General features: G+C 48.5%; 1 protein-coding gene across 2 annotated transcripts in view; it reads left to right on the top strand.

The window, feature by feature from the left end:
* PIP5K1A (phosphatidylinositol-4-phosphate 5-kinase type 1 alpha) overlaps positions 1-25,950 on the top strand; it is a 33,123-nt gene extending 7,173 nt beyond the window's left edge. Inside the window, exons 6-15 of one of the 2 annotated variants that reach the window (XM_086866396.1) lie at positions 1,127-1,426; positions 4,840-5,042; positions 8,642-8,725; positions 10,172-10,220; positions 12,121-12,205; positions 14,006-14,143; positions 17,759-17,873; positions 19,734-19,787; positions 21,687-21,738; positions 24,928-25,056. In XM_086866396.1, coding sequence (XP_086722522.1) covers positions 1,127-1,426; positions 4,840-5,042; positions 8,642-8,725; positions 10,172-10,220; positions 12,121-12,205; positions 14,006-14,143; positions 17,759-17,873; positions 19,734-19,787; positions 21,687-21,738; positions 24,928-24,930 — 1,083 coding nt within the window. In that variant the 3' untranslated portion in view covers positions 24,931-25,056. Of the gene's footprint in view, positions 1-1,126; positions 1,427-4,839; positions 5,043-7,892; positions 7,954-8,641; positions 8,726-10,171; positions 10,221-12,120; positions 12,206-14,005; positions 14,144-16,013; positions 17,874-19,733; positions 19,788-21,686; positions 21,739-24,927 lie in introns of those variants that run through there. The other variant, XM_086866395.1, reaches the window with a different exon arrangement.
* The last annotated feature ends 260 nt before the right edge of the window (positions 25,951-26,210 follow it).

Here is a 26,210-nt window from a genome sequence, read left to right as displayed (position 1 = left end):
ACAATCCACGGAAAACTCCAGCCCAGAGGGGTTTGGGCGCTGTTCTTGTGTTTTATGTGGGGTTTTGACTCACTCCTGACCCCAAACCCCTCAGAAACGGCCCAAACCCTGAGGGAATTTTTTGGAATTTTCACCTTTCTTCCCTCATTTTTACCATTCCAGAACCTGAACCAAAACCCCCGGACCCTCCTACCCAAATTTTACGGTCTGTACTGCGTGCAGGCCGGGGGGAAGAACATTCGAATCGTGGTGATGAACAACCTCCTGCCCCGCTCGCTGTCCTGAGCCTTTCCCATCCCTTCCTTGCGCCCTCAGCCCTGAGTTTCAGCCCTTTCCAGCCCCAAAACCCCCAAAATCCGTGGAAAAACCCCCACAATTCCACAGAAAAGCCCTAAAAACCCATGGAAAAACAGAGAAATCTGTGAAAAACCCAGCTTAGAGGGATTTGGGTGCTGTTCCTGTGTTTTATGTGGGGTTTTGATGCGCTCCCCACCTCACAACACCAAAACTCCATGGAAAATCCCTCAAAATGCCTCAAAATCCCTAGAAAAGGCCCAAAATTGGTGGAAAACCCTAAAAATCCATGGAAAACCCCAGAAATCCATGGAAAACTCCAGCCCAGAGGGATTTGGGCGCTGTTCTTGTGTTTTATGTGGGGTTCTGACACGTTCCCGCCCTCACAACCCCAAAGCTCCATGGAAAATCCCTCAAAATCCCTAGAAAACCTTCAGAATCTGTGGAAAAACCCTCACAATTCCACAGAAAAGGACTAAAAACCCATGGGAAAACAGAGAAATCTGTGAAAAACCCAGCTTAGAGGGATTTGGGTGCTGTTCCCGTGTTTTATGTGGGGTTGTGACGCGCTCCTCCCCTCACAACACCAAAACTCCATGGAAAATCCCTCAAAATCCCTAGAAAGGCCCCAAAATTGGTGTAAAACCCTAAAAATCCATGGAAAACCCCAGAAATCCATGGAAAACTCCAGCCCAGAGGGGTTTGGGCGCTGTTCTTGTGTTTTATGTGGGGTTTTGACTCACTCCTGACCCCAAACCCCTCAGAAACGGCCCAAACCCTGAGGGAATTTTTTGGAATTTTCACCTTTCTTCCCTCATTTTTACCATTCCAGAACCTGAACCAAAATCCCCGGACCCTCCTACCCAAATTTTACGGTCTGTACTGCGTGCAGGCCGGGGGGAAGAACATCCGAATCGTGGTGATGAACAACCTCCTGCCCCGCTCGGTGCGGATGCACCTCAAGTACGACCTCAAAGGCTCCACCTACAAACGCCGGGCCTCACAAAAAGAGCGGGAAAAGGTTTTCCCGACTTTCAAGGACTTGGATTTCATGCAGGATATTCCCGACGGGCTTTTCCTGGATTCGGATATGTACAACGCCCTGTGTAAAACGTTGCAGAGGGATTGCTTGGTGAGTTTTTATTTTTTGGGGGTTTTATTTTTGGGGGGTGAATTTAGGGATTTTTTTTTTGTGGGGTTTTTTTTGTGGTTTTGGCGGGAAAATTGTGGGTGTTTTGCCTTTTTTCCTGTTTTTTTGTGGGAAAATGGTGGGTGTTTTGCCCTTTTTCCTGTTTTTTTTGAGGGAAAGTTGTGGGTGTTTTGCCCTTTTTCCTGTTTTTTTGAGGGAAAGTTGTGGGTGTTTTGCCTTTTTTCCTGTTTTTTTGAGGGAAAGTTGTGGCTGTTTTGCCCTTTTTCCTGTTTTTTTGAGGGAAAGTTGTGGGTGTTTTGCCCTTTTCCTCTTTTTTTGAGGGAAAATTGTGGGTGTTTTGCCTTTCTTTCTGGTTTTTTTGAGGGAAAGTTGTGGGTGTTTTGCCCTTTTTCCTGTTTTTTTGAGGGAAAGTTGTGGGTGTTTTGCCTTTTTTCCTGTTTTTTTGAGGGAAAGTTGTGGGTGTTTTGCCTTTTTCCTGTTTTTTTGTGGGAAAATTTTGGGTGTTTTGCCTTTTTTCCTGTTTTTTTGAGGGAAAGTTGTGGGTGTTTTGCCTTTTTCCTGTTTTTTTGAGGGAAAGTTGTGGGTGTTTTGCCCTTTTTCGTGGTTTTTTGAGGGAAAGTTGTGAGTGTTCTGCCATTTTTCCTGATTTTTTGTGGGAAAAATGTGCGTGTTTTGTGCTTTTTTCCATATTTTTGGGTTTTTTTGTGGGAAAGTTGTGAGTATTTTGCCCTTTTTCCTGTTTTTTTGAGGGAAAGTTGTGAGTGTTCTGCCATTTTTCCTGAGTTTTTGTGGGAAAATTGTGGATGTTTTGCCATTTTTCCTGATTTTTTGTGGGAAAATTGTGGATGTTTTGCCATTTTTCCTGGTTTTTTGAGGGAAAATTGTGGGTGTTCCATCTTTTTTCCTGTATATTATATATATGTATATAAATACATACGTATATATACATAAACTATGTATTTTTTTGTGGTTTTTTTTTCTTTTTTCATAGAAAAATGTTAAATATTTGTCTCACACCTTAAAAATTATCAAACTCAGTGAAATTCTGATGCCTTTTCACCCACAAACCCCATTTATTGACCCTTTTCCACCCACAAACCCCATTTTTTGACCTTTTTCCACCCACAAACCCCATTTTTTGACCCTTTCCCACCCACAAACCCCATTTTTTGACCCTTTCCCACCCAAAACCCCATTTTTTAACCTTTTTCCATCCACAAACCCAATTTTTTGACCCTTTCCCACCCACAAACCCCATTTTTTGACCCTTTTCCACCCAAAACCCCATTTATTGACCCTTTTTCATCCAAAACCCAATTTTTTGACCCTTTCCCACCCACAAACCCCATTTATTGACCCTTTCCCACCCACAAACCCCATTTATTGACCCTTTCCCACCCACAAACCCCATTTTTTGACGTTTTCCCACCCACAAACCCCATTTTTTGACCCTTTTCCACCCAAAACCCAATTTTTTGACCCTTTCCCACCCACAAACCCCATTTATTGACCCTTTTTCATCCAAAAACCCCATTTTTTGATCCTTTTTCATCCAAAACCCCATTTTTTGATCCTTTTTCATCCAAAAACCCAATTTTTTGACCCTTTCCCACCCACAAACCCCATTTTTTGACCCTTTCCCACCCACAAACCCCATTTTTTGACCTTTTCCACCCACAAACCCCATTTTTTGATCCTTTTTCATCCAAAACCCCAGTTTTTTGATGTTTTTCCACCCACAAACCCCATTTTTTGACCGTTTTTCACCCACAAACCCCATTTATTGACCTTTTTCCACCCACAAACCCCATTTACTGACCCTTTTCCACCCAAAACCCAATTTTTTGACCCTTTTCCACCCAAAAACCCCATTTATTGACCCTTTTTCATCCAAAACCCCATTTTTTGACCCTTTCCCACCCACAAACCCCATTTTTTGACCCTTTCCCACCCACAAACCCCATTTATTGACCCTTTTCCACCCAAAACCCAATTTTATTGACCCTTTCCCACCCACAAACCCCATTTTTTGATCCTTTTCCACCCAAAACCCAATTTTTTGACCCTTTCCCACCCACAAACCCCATTTATTGACCCTTTTTCATCCAAAAACCCCATTTTTTGATCCTTTTTCATCCAAAACCCCATTTTTTGATCCTTTTTCATCCAAAAACCCAATTTTTTGCCCCTTTCCCACCCACAAACCCCATTTTTTGACCTTTTCCCACCCACAAACCCCATTTTTTGACCCTTTCCCACCCACAAACCCCATTTTTTGACCTTTTCCACCCACAAACCCCATTTTTTGATCCTTTTTCATCCAAAACCCCAGTTTTTTGATGTTTTTCCACCCACAAACCCCATTTTTTGACCGTTTTCCATCCACAAACCCCATTTTTTGATCCTTTTCCACCCAAAACCCAATTTTTTGACCCTTTCCCACCCAAAACCCCATTTTTTGACCTTTTTCCACCCACAAACCCCATTTTTGACCCTTTTCCACCCAAAACCCCATTTTTTGACCCTTTTCCACCCACAAACCCCATTTTTTGAGCCTTTCCCACCCACAAACCCCATTTACTGACCCTTTTCCACCCACAAACCCCATTTTTTGACCGTTTTTCATCCAAAAACCCAATTTTTTGAGCCTTTCCCACCCACAAACCTCAATTTTTTGACCCTTTTTCATCCAAAACCCCATTTTTTGACCCTTTTCCACCCACAAACCCCATTTTTTGACGCTTTTTCATCCAAAACCCCATTTTTTGACCCTTTTCCACCCACAAACCCCATTTATTGACCCTTTCCCACCCAAAACCCAATTTTTTAACCTTTTTCCATCCACAAACCCAATTTTTTGACCCTTTCCCACGCACAAACCCAATTTTTTGACCTTTTTCCACCCACAAACCCCATTTTTTGATCCTTTTTCATCCAAAACCCCATTTTTTGAGCCTTTTCCACCCACAAACCCCATTTATTGACCCTTTCCCACCCACAAACCCCATTTTTTGACCCTTTTTCATCCAAAACCCCATTTTTTGAGCCCTTTTTCATCCAAAAACCCCATTTTTTGATCCTTTCCCACCCACAAACCCCATTTATTGACCGTTTTTCATCCAAAAACCCATTTTTTGAGCCTTTCCCACCCACAAACCTCAATTTTTTGACCCTTTCCCACCCACAAACCCCATTTTTTGACCTTTTTCCACCCACAAACCCCATTTTTTGATTCTTTTTCATCCAAAAACCCAATTTTTTGCCCCTTTTCCACCCACAAACCCCATTTTTTGACCCTTTTTCACCCAAAACCCCATTTTTTGAGCCTTTTCCCCTTGTTCCACCCTCCTCCCTCGGGGAATTCCGGGATTGCCGAGCTCCTCCCGCTTCCCCAGGTTCTCCAGAGTTTCAAGATCATGGATTACAGCCTGCTGGTGGCCATCCACAACCTGGACCAGGCGCAGCGCGAGCGCGCGGCCGGCGCCGGCAGCGGGGACGGGCCGGGGCGGCCGGCGGCACAGAGAGCGCTCTACTCCACGGCCATGGAGTCCATCCAGGGAGAGGCTCCCCGGGGAGGAACCTTCGACACCGACGACCAGTGAGGGACTGGGATGGACTGGGATGGACAGGGATTGACTGGGATGGACTGGGAGTGACTGGGAGTCACTGGGAGTGACTGGGAGGGACTGGGATTGGGACTGGGGGTGACTGGGATTGGGGTTGGAGACTCCACGGCCATGGAGTCCATCCAGGGAGAGGCTCCCCGGGGAGGAACCTTCGACACCGACGACCAGTGATGGACTGGGATGGACTGGGATGGACTGGGAGGGACTGGGATGGACTGGGAGTCACTGGGAGGGACTGGGAGTGACTGGGAGTCACTGGGGGTGACTGGGATTGGGGTTGGAGACTCCACGGCCATGGAGTCCATCCAGGGAGAGGCTCCCCGGGGAGGAACCTTCGACACCGACGACCAGTGAGGGACTGGGATGGACTGGGATTGACTGGGAGGGACTGGGAGTCACTGGGAGTCACTGGGAGTCACTGGGAGTCACTGGGATTGGGGTTGGAGACTCCACGGCCATGGAGTCCATCCAGGGAGAGGCTCCCCGGGGAGGAACCTTTGACACCGACGACCAGTGAGGGACTGGGATGGACTGGGATGGACTGGGATGGACTGGGATGGACTGGGATTGGGGCTGGGATGGACTGGGATGGACTGGGAGTCACTGGGAGTCACTGGGAGTCACTGGGAGTCACTGGGAGTCACTGGGGGTGACTGGGATCAGGAGTTGGAGACTCCACGGCCATGGAGTCCATCCAGGGAGAGGCTCCCCGGGGAGGAACCTTCGACACCGACGACCAGTGAGGGACTGGGATGGACTGGGAGGGACTGGGACTGGGGCTGGGATGGACTGGGATGGACTGGGATTGAACTGGGATGGACTGGGAGTCACTGGGAGTCACTGGGAGTCACTGGGAGTCACTGGGAGTCACTGGGATTGGGACTGGGATTGGGGTTGGAGACTCCACGGCCATGGAGTCCATCCAGGGAGAGGCTCCACGGGGAGGAACCTTCGACACCGACGACCAGTGAGGGACTGGGAGGGACTGGGATGGACTGGGATGGACTGGGATTGGGACTGGGATGGACTGGGAGGGACTGGGATTGGGACTGGGGGTGACTGGGATTGGGGTTGGAGACTCCACGGCCATGGAGTCCATCCAGGGAGAGGCTCCACGGGGAGGAACCTTCGACACCGACGACCAGTGAGGGACTGGGACAGACTGGGAGTCACTGGGACGGACTGGGAGGGACTGGGATGGACTGGGAGTGACTGGGATTGGGACTGGGAGTGACTGGGATTGGGGTTGGAGACTCCACGGCCATGGAGTCCATCCAGGGAGAGGCTCCCCGGGGAGGAACCTTCGACACCGACGACCAGTGAGGGACTGGGACAGACTGGGAGTCACTGGGACGGACTGGGAGGGACTGGGATGGACTGGGATTGGGATTAGGAGTGACTGGGGGTGACTGGGATTGGGGTTGGAGACTCCACGGCCATGGAGTCCATCCAGGGAGAGGCTCCCCGGGGAGGAACCTTCGACACCGACGACCAGTGAGGGACTGGGACGGACTGGGAGGGACTGGGAGGGACTGGGAGTCACTGGGAGTCACTGGGATTGGGGTTAGATCAGGGGTTGGAGACTCCACGGCCATGGAGTCCATCCAGGGAGAGGCTCCCCGGGGAGGAACCTTCGACACCGACGACCAGTGAGGGACTGGGACGGACTGGGAGGAACTGGGACTGGACTGGGATGGACTGGGATGGACTGGGAGTCACTGGGAGTCACTGGGAGTGACTGGGAGTCACTGGGATTGGGACTGGGATCAGGCATTGGAGACTCCACGGCCATGGAGTCCATCCAGGGAGAGGCTCCCCGGGGAGGAACCTTCGACACCGACGACCAGTGAGGGACTGGGATGGACTGGGATGGACAGGGATTGACTGGGATGGACTGGGAGTGACTGGGAGTCACTGGGAGTGACTGGGAGGGACTGGGATTGGGACTGGGGGTGACTGGGATTGGGGTTGGAGACTCCACGGCCATGGAGTCCATCCAGGGAGAGGCTCCCCGGGGAGGAACCTTCGACACCGACGACCAGTGAGGGACTGGGATGGACTGGGATGGACAGGGATTGACTGGGATGGACTGGGAGTGACTGGGAGTCACTGGGAGTGACTGGGAGGGACTGGGATTGGGACTGGGGGTGACTGGGATTGGGGTTGGAGACTCCACGGCCATGGAGTCCATCCAGGGAGAGGCTCCCCGGGGAGGAACCTTCGACACCGACGACCAGTGATGGACTGGGATGGACTGGGATGGACTGGGAGGGACTGGGATGGACTGGGAGTCACTGGGAGGGACTGGGAGTGACTGGGAGTCACTGGGGGTGACTGGGATTGGGGTTGGAGACTCCACGGCCATGGAGTCCATCCAGGGAGAGGCTCCACGGGGAGGAACCTTCGACACCGACGACCAGTGAGGGACTGGGACAGACTGGGATGGACTGGGACGGACTGGGAGGGACTGGAATGGACTGGGATGGACTGGGATGGACTGGGATGGACTGGGATGGACTGGGATTGGGACTGGGGGTGACTGGGATTGGGGTTGGAGACTCCACGGCCATGGAGTCCATCCAGGGAGAGGCTCCCCGGGGAGGAACCTTCGACACCAACGACCAGTGAGGGACTGGGACGGACTGGGAGGGACTGGGACGGACTGGGAGGGACTGGGATTGGGGCTGGGAGGGACTGGGAGGGACTGGGATGGACTGGGAGGGACTGGGATGGACTGGGACGGACTGGGATTGGGGCTGGGATGGACTGGGAGTGACTGGGAGTCACTGGGATTGGGGTTAGATCAGGGGTTGGAGACTCCACGGCCATGGAGTCCATCCAGGGAGAGGCTCCCCGGGGAGGAACCTTCGACACCGACGACCAGTGAGGGACTGGGATGGACTGGGATGGACTGGGATGGACTGGGAGTCACTGGGAGTCACTGGGAGGGACTGGGATGGACTGGGATGGACTGGGATGGACTGGGATGGACTGGGAGTCACTGTGAGTCACTGGGAGGGACTGGGATGGACTGGGATGGACTGGGATTGGGGCTGGGATGGACTGGGATGGACTGGGAGTCACTGGGATGGACTGGGAGGGACTGGGATGGACTGGGATGGACTGGGATGGACTGGGATGGACTGGGAGAGACTGGGATGGACTGGGATGGACTGGGAGGGACTGGGAGGGACTGGGAGTCACTGGGATGGACTGGGAGGGACTGGGAGGGACTGGGATGGACTGGTTTGGACCGGTTTGGACCGGTTTGGACCGGTTTGGACCGGTTTGGACCGGTTTGGACCGGTTTGGACCGGTTTGGACCGGTTTGGACCGGTTTGGACTGGTTTGGACTGGTTTGGACTGGTTTGGACCGGTTTGGACTGGTTTGGACCGGTTTGGACTGGTTTGGACTGGTCCGGACTGGTCTGGACCGGTTTGGACCGGTTTGGACTGGTTTGGACCGGTTTGGACCGGTTTGGACCGGTCTGGACCGGTTTGGACCGGTCTGGACTGGTTTGGCGGTTCCGGGATCCATTCCCGGCCCCATTCCGGATCCGTGTTTTCCCAGGATGGGCGGAATTCCCGCCCGGAATTCCCGGGGCGAGCGGCTGCTGCTCTACATCGGCATCATCGACATCCTGCAGTCCTACAGGTCTGCTCATTAATTACTGATTAATTAATTACTAATTAATAATTAATGAATCTGAGATATCCCGACATCCTGCAGTCCTACAGGTCTGCTCATTAATTACTGATTGATTAATTACTAATTAATAATTAATGAATCTGAGATATCCCGACATCCTGCAGTCCTACAGGTCTGCTCATTCATTAATTAATAATTATTAATCATTAATTAATAAATTCCAGATATCCCGACATCCTGCAGTCCTACAGGTCTGCTCATCAATTACTGATTAATAATTAATTATTAATAATTAATGAATCTGAGATATCCCGACATCCTGCAGTCCTACAGGTCTGCTCATTCATTAATTACTGATTATTAATTAATTATTAATTAATAAATTCCAGATATCCAGACATCCTGCAGTCCTACAGGTCTGCTCATTAATTACTGATTATTAATTATTAATAATTAATGAATCTGAGATATCCCGACATCCTGCAGTCCTACAGGTCTGCTCATTAGTTAATTACTGATTAATAATTAATTATTAATTAATAAATTCCAGATATCCCGACATTCTGCAGTCCTACAGGTCTGCTCATTAATTACTGATTATTAATTATTAATTAATAATTAATAAACTGCAGATATCCCGACATCCTGCAGTCCTACAGGTCTGTTCATTAGTTAATTATTAATTAATTACTAATTATTAATTAATCAACTGCAGATTTCTCGACATCCTGCAGTCCTACAGGTCTGTTCATTAGTTAATTATTAATTAATTATTAATTATTAATTAATAAACTGCAGATATCCCGACATCCTGCAGTCCTACAGGTCTGTCCCCAGTAATTAATCACTAATTAGTAATTATTAATTAGACAAAGGCTGGGAATTCTGTGGGAATTCCATAAAAAAACCCGGAATTCCGTGGGAATTCCATGGGAATTCCATAAAAAACCCCAGAATTCTTGGGAATTCTGTGGGAATTCCATAAAAACCCTGGAATTCCGTGGGAATTCGGTGGGAATTCCATAACAAACGCCAGAATTCCATGAAAAACCCCGGAATTCCGTGGGAATTCTGTGGGAATTCCTTGGGAATTCCATAAAAACCCCAGAATTCCATAAAAAACCCCAGAATTCCGTGGGAATTCTGTGGGAATTCCATAAAAAACCCCAGAATTCCATAAAAAAGCCCAGAATTCTGTGGGAATTCTGTGGGAATTCCATAAAAAACCCCAGAATTCCATAAAAACCCTGGAATTCTGTGGGAATGCCATTAAAAACCCCAGAATTCCATAAAAAAACCCCCAGAATTCCATAAAAAAAACCCCAGAATTCCATAAAACCCCCCGGAATTCTGTGGGAATTCCATTAAAAACCCCAGAATTCCATAAAAAACCCCAGAATTCCATAAAAATCCCGGAATTGCCGGGAATTGCCGCTCGCTCCCTCCCCCCAGGTTGGTGAAGAAGCTCGAGCACTCCTGGAAGGCGCTGGTGCACGACGGGGTGAGTGGGGAAAACCCGGAATTCTCGTGGAAAACTGGGAATTCTGATGGGAAAACCGGGAATTCTCATGGGAAACCGGGAATTCTGCCAGAAAACCGGGAATTCTGATGGGAAAAATGGGAATTCTGCCAGAAAACCGGGAATTCTGCTGGGGAAAATGGGAATTCTGCCAGAAAAACAGGAATTCTCATGGAAAAACGGGAATTCTGCCAGAAAACCGGGAATTCTGATGGGAAAAATGGGAATTCTGCCAGAAAAACAGGAATTCTCATGGAAAAACGGGAATTCTGCCAGAAAACCGGGAATTCTGCTGGGGAAAATGGGAATTCTGCCAGAAAAACAGGAATTCTCATGGAAAAACGGGAATTCTGCCAGAAAACCGGGAATTCTCATGGAAAATGGGAATTCTCATGGAAAAAATGGGAATTCTCATGGGAAAAATGGGAATTCTGATGGGAAACCGGGAATTCTCATGGAAAACCGGGAATTCTGCCAGAAAACCGGGAATTCTCATGGGAAAACCGGGAATTTTCATGGAAAAACGGGAATTCTGCCAGGAAACCAGGAATTCTGATGGGAAAAATGGGAATTCTCATGGAAAAATGGGAATTCTCTTGGGAAAATGGGAATTCTGCCAGAAAAACCAGGAATTTTCATGGGGAAAATGGGAATTTTCATGGGAAACCGGGAATTCTCATGGGAAAAAATTGGAATTTTCAAGGAAAAATGGGAATTCTCATGGGAAAATGGGAATTCTCATGGGAAAAATGGGAAAATCTTGGGAATTTTCATGGGAAAAACCCAAATTCCCAAGATTTCCACCCAATTCCCATCCCTCACCCCCAAAACCCCTCCAAACCCCCCCTCCCCCTCCGGAATTCCCGGGATTTCCCCCCTAATTCCCAAGATTTATCCCAAATTCCCAGGTTTTCCCCCAAATTCCCAAGATTTCCACCCAAATTCCCAGGATTTATCCCCAGATTCCCACCCCCCACCCCCCCACCCCCCGTCCCCCTCCGGAATTCCCGGGATTTCCCCCCTAATTCCCAAGATTTCCCCCCAAATTCCCAGGATTTCCCCCCTAATTCCCAAGATTTCCCCCCAAATTCCCAGGATTTCCCCCCAAAATTCCCAGGATTTCCCCCCAATTCCCATCCCCCACCCCAAACCCCCCCGTCCCCCTCCGGAATTCCTGGGATTTCCCCCCTAATTCCCAAGATTTCCACCCAAATTCCCAGAATTCCTCCCCAGACTCATCCCAAATTCCCAGGATTTCCACCCAAATTCCCAAGATTTCCACCCAAATTCCCAGGATTTATCCTCAGATTCCCAGGATTTCCCCCCAAAATTCCCGGGATTTCACCCCAAACCCCTCCACACCCCCCGTCCCCCTCCGGAATTCCCGGGATTTCCCCCCAAATTCCCATCCCCCACCCCAAACCCCCCCCTCCCCCTCCGGAATTCCCGGAATTCCCCCCTAATTCCCAAGATTTATCCCCAAATTCCCAGGATTTCCCCCAAATTCCCAGGATTTATCCTCAGATTCCCAGGATTTCCCCCCAAAATTCCCGGGATTTCCCCCAAAACCCCTCCTCATCCCCCCTTCCCCTCCGGAATTCCCAGGATTTCCACCCAAATTCCCAGGATTTCCCCCAAATTCCCAAGATTTCCACCCAAATTCCCAGGATTTATCCTCAGATTCCCAGGATTTCCCCCCAAAATTCCCGGGATTTCACCCCAAAACCCCTCCTCATCCCCCCTCCCCCTCCGGAATTCCTGGGATTTCCCCCCAAATTCCCAGGATTTCCCCCAAATTCCCATCCCCCACCCCCACACCCCTCCTCCCCCTCCGGAATTCCCGGAATTCCCCCCTAATTCCCGTTTTTTCCCGGAATTCCAGGACACGGTGTCCGTGCACCGGCCCAGCTTCTACGCCGAGCGCTTCCAGCGCTTCATGTGCCACACGGTGTTCCGCAAAATCCCACGTGAGTGCCCCCAAATTCCCAAATTTCCCCCTTTTTCCCCCAAAATCCCATGGGAAAATCGGGAATTCCCAAACCCCCCATCAGCCCCCTTTGTTTTTTCCCCGTTTTTCCGGATTTTTCCCGGTTTTTTCCCCATTTTTCCCGGTTTTTTTCCCATTTTTCCAGATTTTTCCCATTTTTTCCCTGTTTTTCCGGATTTTTCCCGGTTTTTTCCCCATTTTTCCCGTTTTTTTTCCCATTTTTCTGGATTTTTCCCATTTTTTTCCCCATTTTCCCCAATTTTTCCCGGTTTTTTCCCCATTTTTCTGGATTTTTCCCGGTTTTTTTCCCGTTTTTCCCGTTTTTTCCCCCATTTTTCGGGATTTTTCCCAGTTTTTTTCCCGTTTTTCCGGATTGTTCCCGGTTTTTTCCCGTTTTTCCGGATTTTTCCCGGGTTTTTCCCATTTTCCCGGACTTTTCCCGGGTTTTTTCCCCGTTTTTCCAGATTTTTCCCCTTTTTTTTCCCATTTTTCTCGGTTTTTTTCCCGTTTTTCCCGGTTTTTTCCCCGTTTTTCCGGATTTTTCCCGGGTTTTTTTCCGGATTTTTCCCGGTTTTTTTCCCCATTTTTCCAGATTTTTCCCGTTTTTTTCCCATTTTTCCGGATTTTTCCTGTTTTTTTCCCGTTTTTCCGGATTTTTCCCAGTTTTTTCCCAGTTTTCCCGGATTTTTCCTGGTTTTTTTCCCGTTTTTCCAGATTTTTCCCTGAAAAAATCCATTTTTCCCTGGAAAAATGCTTTTATTCCTGGAAAAACCCTTTTATTCCTTGTAAAATTATTTTTTTTCCCTGGAAAAATCCATTTTATCCCTGAAAAAATCCATTTATTCCCTGAAAAAAATCCATTTTATCCCTGGAAAAATCCATTTTTTTCCTGGAAAAGTGTTTTTATTCCCTGAAAAAAATCCATTTTTCCCCTGGAAAAATCCATTTTATCCCTGAAAAAATCCGTTTTTCCCCTGGAAAAATCCATTTTTCCCTGAAAATATCCATTTTTTCTTGGAAAAATCCATTTTATCCCTGAAAAAATCCATTTTATCCCTGAAAAAATCCGTTTTATCCCTGAAAAAATCCATTTTTCCCCTGGAATTTTTTTTTGCCCTGAAAAAATCCATTTTTTCCCTGGAAAAGCCCTTTTATTCCTTGAAAAAAATGCATTTTATCCCTGAAAAAATCCATTTTTTCCTTGGAAAAATCCATTTTTCCCTGAAAAAATCCATTTTATCCCTGAAAAAATCCATTTTTTCCTTGGAAAAATCCATTTTTCCCTGAAAAAATCCATTTTATCCCTGAAAAAATCCGTTTTTTCCTTGGAAAAATCCATTTTTCCCTGAAAAAATCCATTTTATCCCTGAAAAAATCCATTTTATCCCTGAAAAAATCATTTTTTTCCCTGAAAAAATCCATTTTTCCCCTGGAAAAGTGCTTTTATTCCCTGAAAAAATCCATTTTATCCCCGAAAAAATCCATTTTATCCCTGGAAAAATCCATTTTATCCCTGGAAAAATCCATTTTTTCCATGGAAAAGTCCTTTTTTCTTTGGAAATTATTTTTTTTCCCTGGAAAAATCCATTTTATCCCTGAAAAAATCCATTTTTTTACCTGGAAAAGCGCTTTTTTCCCTGGAAAAATCCATTTTTTCCCTGGAAAAATCCATTTTTTTCCCTGGAAAAATCCCTCCCCTGCAGCCCCCCCCCTTTCCCTCCCCTCCCCCGCCCCAATCCCGCTGGAATTCCCGTTTTTTCCGGAATTTTCCCTTTTGCAGTGAAAGCCTCTCCCTGCAAGCGCGGCCGCAGCGGCGGCGCCGGCCCCAGGAGGAGCTGCCAGGGGGGGACCCCCGGCCCCAGCCCCAGCCCGGCCGAGCCCAAAGCGCAGCCGGGAGCCCGCGGCCACCCGCAGCCAGGTGGGGACACAGAAACACAGCCTGCAGCCCAAAATAACCCAAAAAACCTGCTTTTATCCCCAAAAATATCCCTGCTTTTATCCCCAAAAATCCCTGCTTTTATCCCAAAAAATTCCCTGCTTTTATCCCCAAAAATCCCTGCTTTTATCCCCAAAAAATCCCTGCTTTTATCCCAAAAAATCCCTGCTTTTATCCCCAAAATATCCCTGCTTTTATCCCAAAATAACACAGCTCGCAGCCCAAAATATCCCAAAAAATCCCGCTTTTATCCCAAAAAAACCCGCTTTTATCCCAAAAAATCCCGCTTTTATCCCAAAAAATCCCTGCTTTTATCCCAAAAAAAACCTCTTTTATCCCCAAAAAATCCCTGCTTTTATCCCAAAAAAAACCTCTTTTATCCCCAAAAATATCCCTGCTTTTATCCCAAAAATTCCCTGCTTTTATCCCAAAATAACACAGCCTGCAGCCCAAAATAACCCAAAAAACCTGCTTTTATCCCAAAAATATCCCTGCTTTTATCCCCAAAAATATCCCTGCTTTTATCCCAAAAATTCCTGCTTTTATCCCAAAAAAATCCCTGCTTTCATCCCCAAAAAATCCCTGCTTTTATCCCAAAAAATCCCTGCTTTTATCCCAAAAAATCCCTGCTTTTATCCCAAAAAATCCCTGCTTTTATCCCAAAAATATCCCTGCTTTTATCCCCAAAAAATCCCTGCTTTTATCCCAAAAAAACCCTCTTTTATCCCCAAAAAATCCCTGCTTTTATCCCAAAAATATCCCTGCTTTTATCCCAAAATAACACAGCTCGCAGCCCAAAATATCCCAAAAAATCCCGCTTTTATCCCAAAAAATCCCTGCTTTTATCCCAAAAAATCCCTGCTTTTATCCCAAAAAATCCCTGCTTTTATCCCAAAATATCCCTGCTTTTATCCCAAAAAATCCCTGCTTTTATCCCCAAAAAAACCCGCTTTTATCCCCAAAAATTCCCTGCTTTTATCCCAAAAATTCCCTGCTTTTATCCCCAAAAATTCCCTGCTTTTATCCCAAAAAATCCCTGCTTTTATCCCCAAAATAACACAGCTCGCAGCCCAAAATATCCCAAAAAATCCCTGCTTTTATCCCCAAAATATCCCTGCTTTTATCCCAAAAAATCCCTGCTTTTATCCCAAAAAATCCCTCTTTTATCCCAAAAAAACACAGCCTGCAGCCCAAAAATCCCAAAATCCCCTCTTTTATCCCAGAAAAACACAGCCTGCAGCCCGGAAATCCCAAAAATCCCTCTTTCATCCCCAAAAATCCCCTTTGCATCCTAAAAAATCCTGGGATTCCATTCCCAGTTCCCATTCCCAGTTCCCATTCCCAGTTCCCATTCCCAGTTCCCATTCCCAGTTCCCATTCCCAGTTCCCATTCCCAGTTCATTCCCAGTTTCCCATTCCCATTCCCAGTCCCCAGGCCGGACGTTCTCCCGCGCTCTCTCCGGGCTCTGGCTCTGCCCATTCCCAGTTCCCAGTTCCCATTCCCAGTTCCCATTCCCAGTTCATTCCCAGTTCCCATTCCCAGTTCCCAGTTTCCCATTCCCAGTTTCCCATTCCCATTCCCAGTTTCCATTCCCATTCCCAGTCCCCAGGCTGGACGTTCTCCCGCGCTCTCTCCGGGCTCTGGCTCTGCCCATTCCCAGTTCCCATTCCCAGTTCCCATTCCCAGTTCATTCCCATTCCCAGTTTTCCATTCCCATTCCCAGTTCCCATTCCCAGTTCCCAGTTCCCATTCCCAGTTTCCATTCCCAGTTCCCAGGCCAGACGTTCTCCCGCGCTCTCTCCGGGCTCTGGCTCTGCCCATTCCCAGTTCATTCCCAGTTTCCATTCCCAGTTCCCAGGCCGGACGTTCTCCCGCGCTCTCTCCGGGCTCTGGCTCTGCCCATTCCCAGTTTCCCAGTTCATTCCCAGTTCATTCCCAGTTTCCCATTCCCATTCCCAGTTCCCAGGCCGGACGTTCTCCCGCGCTCTCTCCGGGCTCTGGCTCTGCCCATTCCCAGTTCCCATTCCCAGTTCATTCCCAGTTTCCCAGTTCATTCCCAGTTCATTCCCAGTTTCCCATTCCCATTCCCAGTTCCCAGGCCGGACGTTCTCCCGCGCTCTCTCCGGGCTCTGGCTCTGCCCATTCCCAGTTTCCCAGTTCATTCCCAGTTCATTCCCAGTTCATTCCCAGTTCCCAGGCCGGACGTTCTCCCGCGCTCTCTCCGGGCTCTGGCTCTGCCCATTCCCAGTTTCCCAGTTCATTCCCAGTTCATTCCCAGTTCATTCCCAGTTCCCAGGCCGGACGTTCTCCCGCGCTCTCTCCGGGCTCTGGCTCTGCCCATTCCCAGTTCATTCCCAGTTCATTCCCAGTTCATTCCCAGTTCCCAGGCCGGACGTTCTCCCGCGCTCTCTCCGGGCTCTGGCTCTGCCCATTCCCAGTTTCCCAGTTCATTCCCAGTTCATTCCCAGTTTCCATTCCCAGTTCCCAGGCCGGACGTTCTCCCGCGCTCTCTCCGGGCTCTGGCTCTGCCCATTCCCAGTTCATTCCCAGTTCCCATTCCCAGTTTCCCAGTTCATTCCCAGTTTCCATTCCCAGTTCCCAGGCCGGACGTTCTCCCGCGCTCTCTCCGGGCTCTGGCTCTGCCCATTCCCAGTTTCCCAGTTCATTCCCAGTTTCCATTCCCAGTTCCCAGGCCGGACGTTCTCCCGCGCTCTCTCCGGGCTCTGGCTCTGCCCATTCCCAGTTTCCCATTCCCAGTTCCCAGTTCATTCCCAGTTCATTCCCAGTTCCCAGGCCGGACGTTCTCCCGCGCTCTCTCCGGGCTCTGGCTCTGCCCATTCCCAGTTCATTCCCAGTTCATTCCCAGTTCATTCCCAGTTCCCAGGCCGGACGTTCTCCCGCGCTCTCTCCGGGCTCTGGCTCTGCCCATTCCCAGTTCATTCCCAGTTCATTCCCAGTTCATTCCCAGTTCCCAGGCCGGACGTTCTCCCGCGCTCTCTCCGGGCTCTGGCTCTGCCCATTCCCAGTTTCCCAGTTCATTCCCAGTTTCCATTCCCAGTTCCCAGGCCGGACGTTCTCCCGCGCTCTCTCCGGGCTCTGGCTCTGCCCATTCCCAGTTTCCCAGTTCATTCCCAGTTCATTCCCAGTTCATTCCCAGTTCCCAGGCCGGACGTTCTCCCGCGCTCTCTCCGGGCTCTGGCTCTGCCCATTCCCAGTTCATTCCCAGTTCATTCCCAGTTCCCATTCCCAGTTCCCAGGCCGGACGTTCTCCCGCGCTCTCTCCGGGCTCTGGCTCTGCCCATTCCCAGTTCATTCCCAGTTCATTCCCAGTTCATTCCCAGTTCCCAGGCCGGACGTTCTCCCGCGCTCTCTCCGGGCTCTGGCTCTGCCCATTCCCAGTTCCCATTCCCAGTTCATTCCCAGTTCATTCCCAGTTCCCAGGCCGGACGTTCTCCCGCGCTCTCTCCGGGCTCTGGCTCTGCCCATTCCCAGTTCATTCCCAGTTCATTCCCAGTCCCCAGGCCGGACGTTCTCCCGCGCTCTCTCCGGGCTCTGGCTCTGCCCATTCCCAGTTCATTCCCAGTTTCCATTCCCAGTTCCCAGGCCGGACGTTCTCCCGCGCTCTCTCCGGGCTCTGGCTCTGCCGTCGCCGTCCCCGTCCCTCTCCAGCCCCTCCCTCGGCAGCGCCGGCGCCGCCTCCCCCCCCAGCAGGTGAGGGGGGATGGGAAACAACTGGGAATGGGGGAATGGGAAACTGGGAATGAACTGGGAATGGGAATGGGAAACTGGGAAACTGGGAATGGGAAACTGGGAATGGGATAATGGGAAACTGGGAAACTGGGAATGGGGATGGGAACTGGGAATGGGGGAATGGGAAACTGGGAATGGGGATGGGAATGGGAATGGGGATGGGAAACTGGGAATGGGAATGGGAATGGGGGAATGGGAATGGGGGAATGGGAAACTGGGAATGGGATAATGGGAATGGGAAACTGGGAATGGGGATGGGGAACTGGGAATGGGAAACTGGGAATGGGAACTGGGAATGGGAACTGGGAACTGGGAATGGGAACTGGGAATGGGAAACTGGGAATGGGAAACAACTGGGAATGGGAACTGGGAATGGGAATGGGAAACTGGGAATGGGAAATGGGAAACTGGGAATGGGAATGGGAAACTGGGAATGGGAAACTGGGAATGGGAATGGGAAACTGGGAATGGGAAACTGGGAATGGGAATGGGAAACTGGGAATGGAAAACAACTGGGAATGGGAAATGGGAAACTAGGAATGGGAAACTGGGAAACTGGGAATGGGAAACTGGGAATGGGAATGGGGATGGGAATGGAACTGGGAACTGGGAATGGGAAACTGGGAATGGGAACTGGGAACTGGGAATGGGAACTGGGAATGGAACTGGGAACTGGGAATGGGAACTGGGAATGGGGATGGGAAACAACTGGGAATGGGGGAATGGGAAACTGGGAATGGAAACTGGGAATGGGAACTGGGAATGAACTGGGAATGGGAATGGGAATGGGAAACTGGGAATGGGAACTGGGAATGGGAACTGGGAATGGGAATGGGAATGGGAATGGGAACTGGGAACTGGGAATGGGAACTGGGAATGGGAATGGGAACTGGGAATGGGAACTGGGAACTGGGAATGGGAACTGGGAACTGGGAATGGGTTCAGGATTGGGGATGGGAATGTGGGATGGGGATTGGGTTCAGGATTGGGAATGGAATCAGGATCATTCCAGAGGAGTTTGGGATTGGAATCGATCCTGGAGAGTTCGGGATCAGGAAAAGGGGCTTGGGATCGATCCCGAGGGGTTTGGGCTCATTCCCGAGGATTTGGGGCCATTCCCGAGGATTTGGGGCCATTCCCAAGGATTTGGGGTCTCATTCCCGAGGATTTGGGGCCATTCCCAAGGATTTGGGGCCATTCCCGAGGATTTGGGGCCATTCCCAAGGATTTGGGGCCATTCCCGAGGATTTGGGGTCTCATTCCCAAGGATTTGGGGTCTCATTCCCAAGGATTTGGGGTCTCATTCCCAAGGATTTGGGGTCATTCCCGAGGATTTGGGGCCATTCCCAAGGATTTGGGGTCTCATTCCCAAGGATTTGGGGCCATTCCCAAGGATTTGGGGCCATTCCCGAGGATTTGGGGCCATTCCCGAGGATTTGGGGCCATTCCCAAGGATTTGGGGTCTCATTCCCAAGGATTTGGGGCCATTCCCAAGGATTTGGGGCCATTCCCAAGGATTTGGGGCCATTCCCGAGGATTTGGGGCCATTCCCGAGGATTTGGGGCCATTCCCGAGGATTTGGGGTCTCATTCCCAAGGATTTGGGGCCATTCCCGAGGATTTGGGGCCATTCCCAAGGATTTGGGGCTATTCCCAAGGATTTGGGGTCTCATTCCCGAGGATTTGGGGTCTCATTCCCGAGGATTTGGGGTCTCTCTCTCCCATCCCAGCCCCTCTCTGGGAATTTTCCTTTGGAAAACCGGGAATTCTCCCCCTGGATTCCTGAATTCCCGGATTTCCGGCTGATCCCGGATTCCCGCAGGTCCGTGGGGGTTGAGATCCACCCTGGGCCCGGAGCAGCTCCCGGAGTTCCCAGGTGAGGCCGGATCCGGCTTTTCCCGGGAATTTTTCCCGGGAATTTTTCCCGGAGCTTTTCGGGCTCCGTTCCCTCCCCAAACTCCAGGAAATTCGGGGGGAATTCCCAAAATTTTCCCAGGAAAATCCCGCATTTCCCACTCCTGGGCTGGAATTCCCGGGGAATCCACAAATCCTGTGGAATTCCCAGGAGGAATTTTCATGGAATGTTCCATTGATCCCCGTTTTTCCTTGGAATTTTCATGGAATATTCCCAGGAATCCGAGTTTTTTGTGGAATTCCCAGGAATCCATGTGGAATTTTTATGGAATTTTCATGGAATGTTCCCTTGATCCGAGTTTTTTGTGGAATTCCCAGGAATCCATGTGGAATTTTTATGGAATTTTCATGGAATATTCCCAGGAATCCAAGTTTTTTGTGGAATTCCCAGGAATCCGCGTGGAATTTTCATGGAATTTTCCTGGAATCTTCCCTTGATCCCCGTTTTTCCTTGGAATTTTCATGTGGAATTCCCAGGAATCCACGTGGAATTTTCATGGAATGTTCCCTTTATCCGAGTTTTTTGTGGAATTCCCAGGAATTTTCCTGGAATGTTCCCTTGATCCCAGTTTTTTGTGGAATTTTCCCGTGGAATTCCTGAGGTTTTTTTCTCTCCATCCGCGTTTTCCACGTGGAATTTTCATGGAATATTCCCAGGAATCCGAGTTTTTTGTGAAATTCCCAGGAATCCACGTGGAATTTTCATGGAATTTTCATGGAATCTTCCCTTGATCCAAGTTTTTTATGGAATTTTCCTGGAATCTTCCCTTGATCCGAGTTTTTTGTGGAATTCCCAGGAATCCACGTGGAATTTTCATGGAATGTTCCCTTGATCCCCGATTTTTGTGGAATTTTCCCGTGGAATTCCCAGGAATCCACATGGAATTTTCATGGAATTTTCCTGGAATGTTCCCTTGATCCCCGTTTTTCCTTGGAATTTTCCCGTGGAATTCCCAGGAATCCAGGTGGAATTTTCCTGGAATCTTCCCTTGATCTGAGTTTTTTATGGAATTTTCCTGGAATGTTCCCTTGATCCCTGATTTTCCTTGGAATTTTCCCGTGGAATTCCCAGGAATCCGCGTGGAATTTTCATGGAATTTTCATGGAATGTTCCCTTCATCTGAGTTTTTTATGGAATTTTCCCGTGGAATTTTCCTGGAATCTTCCCTTGATCCGAGTTTTTTGTGAAATTCCCAGGAATTTTCATGGAATGTTCCCTTGATCCCTGTTTTTTATGGAATTTTCCCGTGGAATTTTCCTGGAATGTTCCCTTGATCCCCGTTTTTTGTGGGATTCCCAGGAATCCACGTGGAATTTTCATGGAATTCTCATGGAATCTTCCCTTGATCCCCAATTTTTGTGGAATTCCCAGGTGGAATTTTCATGGAATCTTCCCTTGATCCAAGTTTTTTATGGAATTTTCCCGTGGAATTTTCATGGAATGTTCCCTTGATCCCCTTTTTTTGTGGAATTTTCATGGAATGTTCCCTTGATCCGAGTTTTTTATGGAATTTTCCTGGAATGTTCCCTTGATCCGAGTTTTCCCTTGGAATTCCGCTCTGGAATTCCCAAGGATCCTCCCCTCCCCCACCCCTCCTCCTATCCCACGGAATTTTCTCTCCCTCAATCTCAGAAAATCCCTGGAATTCCAAATTCCCGGAATTTGGATCTTTGGATCCTTGGGAAAGCTCCAAAATTCCCCCAAAAAACCCCAAAAAAAACCCCCAAAAAAACTTGGGAAAATTGGGAAAAATCCGGGATTTTTTTTTTTTGGGAATTCCGTGGTTGGGATCCAGGCTGGGAATTCTTGGATTCCTGCGGAATTCCCAGAAAATTCCCATTTTTCCTGTTGTTTTTCCAGCCCTTCCCTGCCCCTGGAGCTGGAGGAGCTGCAGGAGACCGAGATCAGCTTCGTGAGTTTTTCCATGGGAAAAAAAAACCGGGAATTCCCGGGAATGGGGAGGGGTTGGATCCTGGGAATTCCCGGGAATGGGGAGGGGTTGGATCCCGGGAATTCCCGGGAATGGGGAGGGGTTGGATCCCGGGAATTCCCGGGGTTTGGGAGGGGTTGGATCCCGGGAATTCCCGGGGATGGGGAGGGGTTGGATCCCGGGAATTCCCGGGAATGGGGAGGGGTTGGATCCCGGGAATTCCCGGGAATGGGGAGGGGTTGGATCCCGGGAATTCCCGGGGGTTTGGGAGGGGTTGGATCCCGGGAATTCCCGGGGGTTTGGGAGGGGTTGGATCCCGGGAATTCCCGGGAATGGGGAGGGGTTGGATCCCGGGAATTCCCGGGAATGGGGAGGGGTTGGATCCCGGGAATTCCCGGGGATTTGGGGGGGGTTGGATCCCGGGAATTCCCGGGAATGGGGAGGGGTTGGATCCCGGGAATTCCCGGGGTTTGGGAGGGGTTGGATCCCGGGAATTCCCGGGAATGGGGAGGGGTTGGATCCCGGGAATTCCCGGGGTTTGGGAGGGGTTGGATCCCGGGAATTCCCGGGAATGGGGAGGGGTTGGATCCCGGGAATTCCCGGGAATGGGGAGGGGTTGGATCCCGGGAATTCCCGGGGGTTTGGGAGGGGTTGGATCCTGGGAATTCCCGGGGGTTTGGGGGGGGTTGGATCCCGGGAATTCCCGGGGGTTTGGGGGGGGTTGGATCCCGGGAATTCCCGGGAATGGGGAGGGGTTGGATCCCGGGAATTCCCGGGAATGGGGAGGGGTTGGATCCCGGGAATTCCCGGGAATGGGGAGGGGTTGGATCCCGGGAATTCCCGGGAATGGGGAGGGGTTGGATCCCGGGAATTCCCGGGAATGGGGAGGGGTTGGATCCCGGGAATTCCCGGGGTTTGGGAGGGGTTGGATCCCGGGAATTCCCGGGGATGGGGAGGGGTTGGATCCCGGGAATTCCCGGGGTTTGGGAGGGGTTGGATCCCAGGAATTCCCGGGAATGGGGAGGGGTTGGATCCCGGGAATTCCCGGGAATGGGGAGGGGTTGGATCCCGGGAATTCCCGGGAATGGGGAGGGCTCGGATCCCGGGAATTCCCGGGAATGGGGAGGGGTTGGATCCTGGGAATTCCCGGGAATGGGGAGGGGTTGGATCCCAGGAATTCCCGGGAATGGGGAGGGGTTGGATCCCGGGAATTCCCGGGAATGGGGAGGGGTTGGATCCCGGGAATTCCCGGGGATGGGGAGGGGTTGGATCCCGGGAATTCCCGGGGGTTTGGGAGGGGTTGGATCCCGGGAATTCCCGGGAATGGGGCGGGCTCGGATCTTCCTTCATTCCCAAAGCTCGGCCGGGAAAATTCCCAAAATTCCCAAAATTCCCAAAATTCCCAAAAATTCCCAAAAATTCCCCAGAAAAAGGGAAAATTCCTCATTCCAGAGGGGTTGGGAAGCCCAAAATTCCCCAAAATTCCCAAAATTCCCCAAAAATTCCCCAAAAAAAGGGAAAATTCCTCATTCCAGGGGGTTTGGAACATCCCAAAATTCCCCAAAATTCCCAAAATTCCCCAAAAATTCCCCAAAAAAGGGGAAATTCCTCATTCCAGGGGGTTTGGAATATCCCAAAATTCCCCAAAATTCCCAAAATTTCTCAAAAATTCCCAAAAATTCCCCAAAAATTCCCCAAAAATTCCCAAAAAAAGGGAAAATTCCTCATTCCAGGGGGGTTGGGAAGCCAAAAATTCCCAAAATTCCTCATTCCAGAGGGTTTGGAATGTCCCAAATTCCCCAAATTCCCAAAAATTCCCCAAAAAAAGGGAAAATTCCTCATTCCAGGGGGGTTGGAATATCCAAAAATTCCCAGAATTCCCAAAATTCCCCAAAAAAGGGGAAAAATTCCTCATTCCAGGGGGTTTGGGAAGCCCAAAATTCCCAAAAATTCACAAAAAAAAGGGAAAATTCCTCATTCCAGAGGGGTTGGGAAGCCCAAAATTCCCCAAAATTCCCCAAATTCCCAAAAAATTCCCCAAAAAAACGGAAAATTCCTCATTCCAGGGGGTTTGGAACATCCCAGAATTCCCCAAAATTCCCAAAATTTCTCAAAAATTCCCCAAAAAAGGGGAAATTCCTCATTCCAGGGGGTTTGGAACATCCCAAAATTCCCAAAATTCCCAAAAAATCCCAAAATTCCTCATTCCAGAGGGTTTGGAATATCCCAAAATTCCCAAAAATTCCCAAAATTCCCCAAAAATTCCCCAGAAAAAGGGAAAATTCCTCATTCCAGGGGGGTTGGAATATCCAAAAATTCCCCAAAATTCCCAAAATTTCTCAAAAATTCCCAAAAATTCCCCAAAAATTCCCCAAAAATTCCCAAAAAAAGGGAAAATTCCTCATTCCAGGGGGGTTGGGAAGCCAAAAATTCCCAAAATTCCTCATTCCAGAGGGTTTGGAATGTCCCAAGTTCCCCAAATTCCCAAAAATTCCCCAAAAAAAGGGAAAATTCCTCATTCCAGGGGGGTTGGAATATCCAAAAATTCCCAGAATTCCCAAAATTCCCCAAAAAAGGGGAAAAATTCCTCATTCCAGGGGGTTTGGGAAGCCCAAAATTCCCAAAAATTCACAAAAAAAAGGGAAAATTCCTCATTCCAGAGGGGTTGGGAAGCCCAAAATTCCCCAAAATTCCCCAAATTCCCAAAAAATTCCCCAAAAAAACGGAAAATTCCTCATTCCAGGGGGTTTGGAACATCCCAGAATTCCCCAAAATTCCCAAAATTTCTCAAAAATTCCCCAAAAAAGGGGAAATTCCTCATTCCAGGGGGTTTGGAACATCCCAAAATTCCCAAAATTCCCAAAAAATCCCAAAATTCCTCATTCCAGGGGGTTTGGAATATCCCAAAATTCCCAAAAATTCCCAAAAAAAGGGGAAATTCCTCATTCCAGAGGGTTTGGGAAGCCCAAAATTCCCCAAAATTCCCAAAAAAAGGGGAAATTCCTCATTCCAGAGGGTTTGGGAAGCCCAAAATTCCCAAAAAAAGGGGAAATTCCCAAAATTCCCGAGGGTTTGGAACATCCCAGGGTGGGAATTTTTGGGACATTCTTGGGAAAATTCCCGATTTTTCCCCCCTCATTCCCAGTTTTTTTTTGTGCTTTCTCTTCCCAGTGAATCGACGCCGACGGAATCCCGGAATTCCCAAGGAATTCCCAAGAAATTCCCAAGAAATTCCCAAGGAATTCCTTCTTTTCCCGCCCATCCTGGGAGCCAGAAAACCGGGAATGTCGAGATTCCCCCCCTGGAATTCCCGGATCCGTCGGATTCCTTGGAAAAACGAGGAGGAAGATGAAAACCTCGGGAAAAAAGGACATGAAATTCCCAGGAATTCCCGGATTTTGGGATAAAAAAACCCCAAAAAAACTGGGAAAAAATTCCTGGAAAATTCCCAGCGGGAATCGGAGCCGGATTTGATTTTTTGGGAATTTTTGGGATTTTTTTGGGATTTTTTGGGGGATTTTTTTGGAATTTTTAATCAAATTTTTTTTATTTTTTTGAAAATTTTTGGGATTTTTTGGGAATTTTTAATCCAAATTTTTTTTTTTTATTTTTGGGGGATTTTTTGGGATTTTCTTGGAATTTTTTGGGGAATTTTTGGGGATTTTTTTGGAATTTTTTGGGGAATTTTTGGGACTTTTTTGGAATTTTTAATCCGAATTTTTTTTTTTATTTTTTTGAAAATTTTTGGGATTTTTTGGGGGGAATTTTTGGGATTTTTTTGGGAATTTTTAATCAATTTTTTTTTTATTTTTTGGGGAATTTTTGGGATTTTTTGGGAATTTTTTGGGGAATTTTTGGGATTTTTTTGGGAGTTTTTAATCCAAATTTTTTTTTGGGGGGGGGGAATTATTGGGATTTTTTGGGGATTTTTTGGGGGATTTTTAATCCGAATTTTTTTCATTCTGGGGGGATTTTTTTGGGAATTTTTGGGATTTTTTTGGGGATTTTTTGGGGAATTTTTAATCCAAATTTTTTTTATTTTTTGGGGAATTTTTGGGGATTTTTTGGGATTTTTTGGGGATTTTTGGGGGATTTTTTGGGATTTTTTTGAGGATTTTTTTGGAATTTTTTTGAGGATTTTTTTTGGAAAAAACCCAAAAAAACACCAAAAAACCACCAAAATAAATCCCAAAAAATCCCAAAAAAATCCTCAAAAAAATCCAAAAAAATCCCCAAAAAATCCTCAAAAAAATCCTCAAAAAAATCCCAAAAATTCCCCAAAAAATAAAAAAAATTTGGATTAAAAATTCCCAAAAAAATCCCAAAAAAATCCCAAAAAATCCCCAAAAATCCCCAAAATCCCCAGGAGCGACCCCTGCACCTGGAGCCTCTTTTTTTTCCCTCAATCCCAGATTTTTTAACAGAAAAAAAAACAACTTTCCCCTAAAATTCCC

This window comes from Cyanistes caeruleus, chromosome 30, assembly GCF_971803275.1.
Source record: "Cyanistes caeruleus chromosome 30, bCyaCae1.hap1.1, whole genome shotgun sequence".
Classification (NCBI taxonomy): domain Eukaryota; kingdom Metazoa; phylum Chordata; class Aves; order Passeriformes; family Paridae; genus Cyanistes; species Cyanistes caeruleus.
This window is presented reverse-complemented; position numbering and strand designations above follow the sequence as displayed.